Source organism: Solanum dulcamara, chromosome 4 (assembly GCF_947179165.1).
Source record: "Solanum dulcamara chromosome 4, daSolDulc1.2, whole genome shotgun sequence".
NCBI classification, from domain to species: domain Eukaryota; kingdom Viridiplantae; phylum Streptophyta; class Magnoliopsida; order Solanales; family Solanaceae; genus Solanum; species Solanum dulcamara.
The window spans coordinates 1,630,540-1,638,712 of record NC_077240.1 but is presented as its reverse complement, the minus strand read 5'-3'; the positions used below and the strand labels follow the sequence as shown (position 1 = coordinate 1,638,712).

General features: G+C 36.4%; 2 protein-coding genes and 1 non-coding gene across 3 annotated transcripts; all 3 read left to right on the top strand.

Annotated features, from left to right (window-relative positions):
- Positions 1-378: 378 nt before the first annotated feature.
- On the top strand, positions 379-462 carry TRNAL-CAA (transfer RNA leucine (anticodon CAA)). The gene has a single exon. It is a non-coding gene; the product is annotated as a tRNA-Leu (tRNA).
- Positions 463-995: 533 nt separating this feature from the next.
- LOC129885386 (tRNA-dihydrouridine(47) synthase [NAD(P)(+)]-like) lies at positions 996-5,873 on the top strand. The gene is made up of 10 exons (XM_055959639.1): positions 996-1,388; positions 1,600-1,716; positions 1,809-2,045; positions 2,239-2,470; positions 2,562-2,815; positions 3,388-3,660; positions 3,892-4,173; positions 4,298-4,418; positions 5,142-5,311; positions 5,407-5,873. Exons 1-10 carry the CDS (start codon positions 1,068-1,070, stop codon positions 5,503-5,505), a joined length of 2,106 nt encoding a protein of 701 aa, XP_055815614.1. The 5' UTR covers positions 996-1,067; the 3' UTR covers positions 5,506-5,873.
- Positions 5,874-6,539: 666 nt separating this feature from the next.
- Positions 6,540-7,950, top strand: LOC129884464 (uncharacterized). Its single transcript, XM_055958761.1, has 4 exons — positions 6,540-6,726; positions 6,876-6,998; positions 7,110-7,271; positions 7,415-7,950. The coding sequence occupies exons 1-4, from the start codon at positions 6,620-6,622 to the stop codon at positions 7,761-7,763; spliced, it is 741 nt and encodes a 246-aa protein (XP_055814736.1). The 5' UTR covers positions 6,540-6,619; the 3' UTR covers positions 7,764-7,950.
- The last annotated feature ends 223 nt before the right edge of the window (positions 7,951-8,173 follow it).

Genomic DNA, 8,173 nt, shown 5'->3' with positions numbered 1-8,173 from the left:
ATGTATGACAGATGTTTGGTAATTGGTACTAGATTATTATCACTTAATCATTAATTAGTTAATATATATTTTCACCCTGTTAAGTCCTTAATCATGATACGATACAACAATAACATGCATGCTCAATGTAATTCAGAATTAGTGGAGTCTAAAAGTGATAGCGTGCATACAACTTATCTCTATTCTTGGAAAAAAAGATAAAATAGATTGTGTCTGATAGAACCTCGACTCAACTAAAACAAATCAAAACTCAGTATGCAAAGCAATCGACAAACAAGAGGATTATTTTCTTGCATGTTCTATCTTATCAAAAAACAAAAACACTTTATTATTTATTGTTTATATAAGTAGTGTTTTTACCAAATTTATAACAAGAATGTCAGGATGGCCGAGTGGTCTAAGGCGCCAGACTCAAGTTCTGGTCTTCGTAAGAGGGCGTGGGTTCAAATCCCACTTCTGACATTTTTTCCTCCCTTTTTCAACCTTTCTCTCTACAAATCAGAGGTTTTTTTTTCCCTCAATAATTTGAAATGAAAATACTTATTTGTTATTTTTAACATTCTGTAATTAATGCCAAACCTATTTTTCAGGGTTCAACTCCAAGAAAAATATATGAATAATTATGACTAAACACCTTCTTAGATTCATTCTTTTCTACAGCTTATAAATGAAAAATATGGGGTTCTGTTGAAATTTAAAAGACATTTATAAAATAAGTGAGACACTAGCATAATATTCCGAGAATCATTTGAGACTTAGAAATCGTTTGATACGGAGACAAGATAGTACAAATGATAAATTGATATTAATTAATGTCTCTAATCAAATATGTATTTTCGAAATCATTATCAATTATCTCTAATGCTCTCTTAAACATTCCTTCAGTAATTCATATGTAAATCATGAATAAACTTTTATAGTTAATAAACTATTGAAATTTTGTAACAAATGAATGATAATAGCATTTTGAATATTTATTTTCGGAAAATATCTATTTTATAAAACACATTTTCCTAACGGGACTTATGACCGCAAACGTAATCTGTTCATCCTAAAACCCCGCCTCCATGGAAAACGAAACCCTAATGGAGGTGTCGCCGGCGACGTCTGCGGTGGAGCAGCCGGAAACTCCACTGCAACTTCCTTCATCGAACACCGACGACAGTGGAGTGAGTCAAGAATTTAGAACCCCAGAGGAGTTGGTAGCTAAAGGCATAGTTCCTGTAAAGAGACAGTATCTTCGCCCTCCACCTTCCAGACCTTCTAGCAATAACAACAACAACAATAGCACTGTCGGAGTCCAAAATGATGATGCAGCTGAGGCCAAAAGCGTTCCTATTCTTAAGGACAAGAAATCCAAACGCCAAATTAAGCGCGAACGCCGTCAGGTGATTTTCATTATCTATTAAAAGAGTTTTAATTTGTTAGGCGAATTTGAATTGGAAGAAAAATTACTTACCAGTATTGGAATGAAGTAGTCCAAATAGAGTGGAATGAATATAAATAGATGATATTTATAGCCCAGCCAACCAGCAGATAGTTGATTCGAACGTTGAGTTTAACTTTTCTCTGCAACTGAAATGTTTGAAATGCTTGCAGGAATTAAAATCTCCATTGCATCTCTGTCCTGTGGTGGCCAAATCTGGAAAAGTTAGTGCTTGTCCATATAATGACAAATGCCGGTTTAGTCATGATGTGGAAGCTTTTAAAGCTGAGGTAAACCAAGAAATAAGATCTTGTTTATCGTTCTGATGGTGTTATGCTTTATGGAATGCCAATGACAATCTTTGCTGTTGTTGTGAGTGCAGAAACCAGCGGATATAGAGGGTAGTTGTCCATTTCTGGTGTATGAAGGGCCATGTCCTTATGGATTGGCTTGTAGGTTTGCAGGGACTCACAGAGACGATGCTTCAGCTCCAACTGAGAATTTGCCTGGGAAGAGTTCTGAACTAAATTTTTTCAATAAGGATACTCAGAAACTTCTGTGGAAAAACAAAATGAAGTTTCCCAAGGCTGAAGCCACTCTCAAACTTCTTGGACTTAAGGTTTGTGCAGCTCGCCATTTTTTCTTCCATTCTTCAATACCAAATTTGGGGGGAAAAAGTGACTCTTTATTAGACAAGCTTCATCTTTTAGCTTGATGAACAAGATGTTTGAGCGTTAGGAAGCAGTCTCATACTTGTATGATTTTTTCTTCTGCATATTGTTTCTCATGTTCATTCTAACTTCTTATTACAGGGCAATCCTAAAGATAAAAAATTGGCTGATAAAAGGGAAAATGGCCAAGTCGTGCCAAAAGAGCCAGCCATGGACACCAAAACAGACAGGAAAGAAGTTGCTAATAACAGTATCAGTCCTTCCATTTCACCAGAAGATGATGTAGATGAAAATAATTTGGCTGATGATACTAGACCTTTAAAGAAGGCAAAGTCATCTGTCGATGAAATTTGTTCCTCCCAAGTTAGCAGTGGTTGTTAGATGCTTTATTCCTTTATAAGCATCCAGGTTGTTTCTTATGGAGAGATGAAAGCTCATGTACCTGATATTATCTTTTCTGACAGGTTCAAGTGCCCAAGGGGGAGTTCTTGATAGCAATTGTGATGTGAATACATCAGAGCCAACTGCTGATGTGATGACAGATTCTGATAAAAGCCTTAAATTGCACCCCCGTGAAAAAAAGCTTATTGATTTTCGAGACAAACTCTATCTTGCTCCTTTGACCACAGTTGGGAATCTGCCTTTTCGTAGAGTTTGCAAGGTGCTAGGAGCTGACGTAACATGTGGAGAGATGGCAATGTGCACAAATCTCTTGCAGGTCAGTTGCTGCTCATTGTTGATGGGATAAACACAAGTTAGCATGGAAATTATTCATGAATGCCTCAAGATAGCATCAGAATGAGAGTGAGGCTTAGTGAAAATCTTTTCTGTTGTAATTTAAGGGTTAGGAAGTAAGCTTACAAAAGGTATTATAAAAATTGTATATATTTTCCTGTTAGCGTTTTGACACATGAGTTCGTTCAAACTCAACTGGTTTGGATGTGGGTGTGTTATTTTTGGTTTCAATAAGAAAAAATATGCACGTGTTCCCTCCCTCATCCTCAAGTTAAGAGAAACACCTGCAATGGTTTTGTATGGTGGGTACACAACTTGTTCAGACATGGATATGTAACTTTTGGCTTCTATGATAATCCATGTCCTTCTCTCTTTCCACCACCTTCCATCTCAAATGACTTTTTGTTTGCTTGGATGTTTTGAGTTCTAGAACCCCTTCTCCCTATTTGAGACTCCCCGTAGGTTCATTTGTTGCTTTATGACATGCAAGCATGGGTGGCATGGGTCCTGAGGTAATTTAACCATCTATTAATTCACACACTATGGCTAATGCAGGGCCATGCATCTGAGTGGGCACTGCTGAGACGACATTCATCCGAAAATTTGTTTGGTGTTCAGATTTGTGGGGCATATCCAGACACTGTTACAAAGACAGTTGAGCTTTTAGAGCAAGAATGCTCTGTGGATTTCATTGATATTAACATGGGATGCCCAATTGATGTTGTCGTTAACAAGGGTGCTGGATCAGCTCTTCTTACAAAACCAACACGGATGAAGAGTGTAGTAGAAGCTGCTTCTTCAGCAGTTGGTACACCAGTAACTATCAAGGTATGGTGGACTGCTTTCCCTTTTATTTTTGTAATTCTTGGAGATCAACATATCTGGGAATAGGTAATTGGCGTTATGATACGATATTCCCTGTCCCCACCCCAAATGGCAGCTCTGGAGTAATTTATTGGTTTCTCTGTTTACCTTGTTCAAAACCTGGTTCACACATGCCCTTGGTTTCTTAAGGAGATTTATGGAGATGCTTGACAGTACACCTTTTTCCTGCTTTAGGTACGAACTGCTTATTTTGAGGGGAAAAATCGCATTGATTCTCTAATAGCAGATATGGGTAGTTGGGGTGCAACTGTAGTAACCATACACGGCCGATCACGTCAACAACGCTACAGTAAGCTTGCTGACTGGGATTACGTTTACCAATGCGTACGAAAGGCCCCCAAGTCTTTACAAGTCCTTGGAAATGGTGATGTATTTTCTTATTTAGACTGGAACAAGCACAAAACTGAGTGTCCTGAGCTTTCTACATGTATGATTGCTCGAGGTGCATTAGTAAAGGTTAGTAGTAAAATATTTTCTGCTCTTCTATTTCCGTTGTGTAAAATTAGTAACTGTTGCATGTTCATTCTATATGTGCCTCTGAGGGTCTATCTGCACTAAACAGCACTTCATAATTTTGCAGCCATGGATATTTACCGAAATCAAGGAACAGAGGCACTGGGACATTACATCTGGCGAGCGGCTAGATATCTTGAAGGATTACGCACGATTTGGCCTTCAACACTGGGGTTCCGATTCGAAAGGTATATAGTTATGTGAGTAATGTTATCGGACAGTAAGAAGTTTGTCTCATAAATCTGCCAGACATTAATTGTTGCAACCTATTGGAAGTATGCCATAAAGATGAGCTATCTTGTTTATATTTGCATCCATGTTTACTCATAGAACTGAGTGTTGTTACCTTTACATCATCGCATGTTAGTTCTTTTACATCATATATATAAGAAGTTCAAATAACATGTGGAATTGCTAGATCTACACTAATATTTTCCAGGCATGTGCAGACTTGCTGAACTGTGCTTAATATCTGGTCCTTTATAGCAGGATAAATGGAATTGATACTGCTTGTTATCTACATTCTTAAGATTATAACATGCTTCTATTAGGTTTACTTGTCTGATATATTAGGGAAGCTTCATGTTAGGTTGGACATTGAAAATATGAAGCTGTGATGCTTCTTTTTTTCTTTGTTATCCATTTTACACTAGCAGTGATTTATGTATGCATCCTATACATCCTATGGTTGTTCATTCTTTTCTTGAATATCTGCGAAGACGTAATTTGCAGGAGCTACAAGTATGCTGCTAGAACCTTCCATTGTTTGTCTTGAATAGACGGGGGTTTTCCTCTATACATTGTATTTTTATTGGCTGCAGTGTGCTTTTTTGCAATAGTCTTCTACCTGGGAAATTCTTGAAGAGAAATTATCATTATCTATTCCTAATGTTAGCACCAAATGAGCGCAGGAGTGGAAACAACCAGGCACTTTTTGTTGGAGTGGCTTAGCTACACATGTCGGTATGTTCCAGTTGGCCTGTTAGATGTTATCCCACAAAGAATAAATTGGCGGCCACCCTCATACTTCGGTAGGGATGACCTCGAGACACTAATGGCCTCTGATTCTGCTGCTGACTGGGTACGTAATTTATTGTTCGTACACATAGTATTGTTATGTACTTAAAACTTTTATTGTTCTCTCATAGTAATATGCTATATATATTCCCTTGGCAGGTAAGGATCTCTGAGATGTTACTCGGCAAGGTTCCGTCTGGCTATTCGTTTGCTCCAAAACACAAGTCCAATGCTTATGACAGAGCAGAGAACGGCTAAGACCATTTTTTTGTTGTATATGCATTTGATACTAATTTCTGCTGAGCCCTTAGCGACCTTCCTCCTCTCAAGATCAGCGGCTTATTTGTCATCAAGTGCGAGATTGATATGTCAATTCATAATAGCTTATTGTTAGGGCTTTTATATAGCCCTTAAGATTTTGTTTAGTCAAATCAATATTATTGTTGCATTCTATAAACAGATTTTTGGTTGACACACAACTGTGAAGATCATTCTTCTTGGTTAATTTATTAAAAATGTTCATTTGGGAACGTGAATTGTATTTGTAGAAGACATGATGTATAGCTTTCTTTATAAGATAAGTTTCAATTAAGTCTGTACTAATAATCAATTGATTCTTTAATTAATGTACTGAGATGGTTGGTCATTTAGGTAAACCGTTTTTTTTAATGGTAGAATTGAGTTGTTTGCTTTATATTTCTTTTGTTAGTCCCCTACATCTTTTGTATTTTCATTTACCACTATTAACAACTATGATATGTTGTCTCTGTATTTTCCTCCTTTTAACTACTCTTTTAGGTACCTAAGCATTTGTCTAATTATTTTCTTACGGCAATAACGGCTTGCATTTACAAGCTGGTGGTATTAGACCTATTAAGTACTCTATTCAACTCCTATAATTCCAAACATTTTTATTTGACTTAAAAAGGTATATATTACTGTGCAGAGCCAAGATTTGAATTTTATGGGTTCTAGAGGCTTAAGTACTAGTAACTGAGTTCTGAATTAAACTTTTGTACATATTAGCGACTATTTTAACACGCATACAGGATGCAAACATACACTAAAGACAAGACAGCCTGATGACATTGATAAATTAATGGAAATTTCTACTGTGACGTTACGGTTTAGAATATCTAATTGTCAAATGTTGAATCCTTCCTAATGTTTCCAGTAGTCTCAATGTAACATTACATACTCAAATCCACTTTATAGAGTAGTTGTTAGTTTGTTAAGTTAGTGGAGTAGTTGCATTTCCATCTCATGTGGGCTTAATAAAAAGCAGTCAAATTCAAGAATTCTTTCTAACTACATTTCAGTTGATTATCCCAATAACAAAATAATCCTTCCAAGAAAAGAAACTAAAGGAGACATGGATTCTCCTCTGTTACATGAATTGAAAAGGCAGGCTTCCTTCTTCCTCAGAGAGAAAATCAAGATTGCTCGACTGGCTCTTACAGATGTTACTCCTACTCAACTGTAATCTCTCTTTTCCTTTTCCACTGCTCAAAAAATAGGAATCAGCGACAGATAAATTTTGTAGTTACTTCCAGTCTTTTTTTAGTGTTCCCTGAAAATACTTTCATTAGTTCATCAAATACCTTTATTGATGAGAAATTTAATTGAAGGTTGGCTGAAGAAGCTACAACTGGAGATTTGATTGCACCAAACATGAAAACCATGAGACTAATATCGCGTGCAGCTTTTGAAGTTGATGATTATTGGAGGATCGTTGATATTCTGCATAGCAGGTTTTTTATTTCTTTTCAATTTTGCAGTGCTAAGTGATCCATATTATTTTTACTTTCCTTGATTTGGGAGTTCTGGTTTGGTGTGTGCTTGTTGTTCATAATCGAAAACAGGTTGTCGAAATTTGATAGAAGAAATTGGCGACCATGTTATAAGGCTCTGATGTTATTGGAATACCTGCTAACTCATGGACCAGAAAGTATTGCAGAGGAATTTCAAAGTGATGAAGATGTCATCAGACACATGGGAAGTTTTCAATATGTTGATGAAAAAGGGTTGGTCTTTATACCATCATCTATTTGTTTTCCGTGCCTCTAGTGAGTTAAAAAGACAAAGTTTGAAAAGGTCAAATCTTTGATGATTCCATTATCTATGATTGATTTGAATTTTTTCATGACGTTCGTTTCCATTAAAACAGGTTTAATTGGGGATCAAGTGTTAGCAACATGTCAGAGAGGGTGATAAAGCTACTTGAAGACAGGAGTCTCCTGAAAGAGGAGAGACAGAGAGCGCGAAAAGTGACAGTTGGAATAAAAGGATTCGGGAGTTTCTGCAATCGTCCTGTTTCAGGCGAAGAAAGCATGAAAGAAGCCATTTACCTGAGAAGCAATTCTGACTTTACTGATTGCCAATACAAGCAAAAGTTGGGAAGAAGTTGTTATATGGAAGATGATCCAATTAGTGATGCCATGGAATGGGATGAACATCCATTCTGTGATACTAGAGATAAATATAGCCGAGCTTCATTGCTTTCCACTTCCGGATAAAATAATTACATGTAGTATATTCATTAGCAGAGGAAAGAAGTAGCAAAGGAATATCGTTATCGCGAGAAAAAACTTATGATAGGAAGCTCTATTTGATCTAAGTTTTCAAGTATATGTTTCAATGGATGTGTTTAGGTAGTTAGGTGTGAGTTCTTGTTAATGAATATGAAGTTTGAACTTAGTTTTACAGGTGAGTAGTTATTGTGTCTTTATGCTTTATTTTCTTGAAAGAACTTTTCTTCCAAACAGAGAGATTCATCCTAGCTAATTTTAAAACATTTGGAATTACAATCAATTTTATTCTCGTACAATAGAGAAGTATAACTTCAACTTTTCATGAAACATCTCAATTATATTATACTAACACATCTTACACATGTAGAAATAATCAAAAGAAAGTATATCCGATT

What these genes read in the sequence shown, in the direction of transcription:
- LOC129885386 (XM_055959639.1), top strand. Translation starts at nt 1,068, where the DNA reads ATGGAAAACGAAACCCTAATGGAGGTGTCGCCGGCGACGTCTGCGGTG. An exon ending in TGTGCACAAATCTCTTGCAG is followed by an intron (nt 2,816 to 3,387) that starts GTCAGTTGCTGC and finishes TGGCTAATGCAG; the next exon opens with GGCCATGCATCTGAGTGGGC. An exon ending in CTGGGGTTCCGATTCGAAAG is followed by an intron (nt 4,419 to 5,141) that starts GTATATAGTTAT and finishes AAATGAGCGCAG; the next exon opens with GAGTGGAAACAACCAGGCAC.
- LOC129884464 (XM_055958761.1), top strand. Translation starts at nt 6,620, where the DNA reads ATGGATTCTCCTCTGTTACATGAATTGAAAAGGCAGGCTTCCTTCTTC. An exon ending in GATGTTACTCCTACTCAACT is followed by an intron (nt 6,727 to 6,875) that starts GTAATCTCTCTT and finishes ATTTAATTGAAG; the next exon opens with GTTGGCTGAAGAAGCTACAA. An exon ending in GTTGATATTCTGCATAGCAG is followed by an intron (nt 6,999 to 7,109) that starts GTTTTTTATTTC and finishes AATCGAAAACAG; the next exon opens with GTTGTCGAAATTTGATAGAA.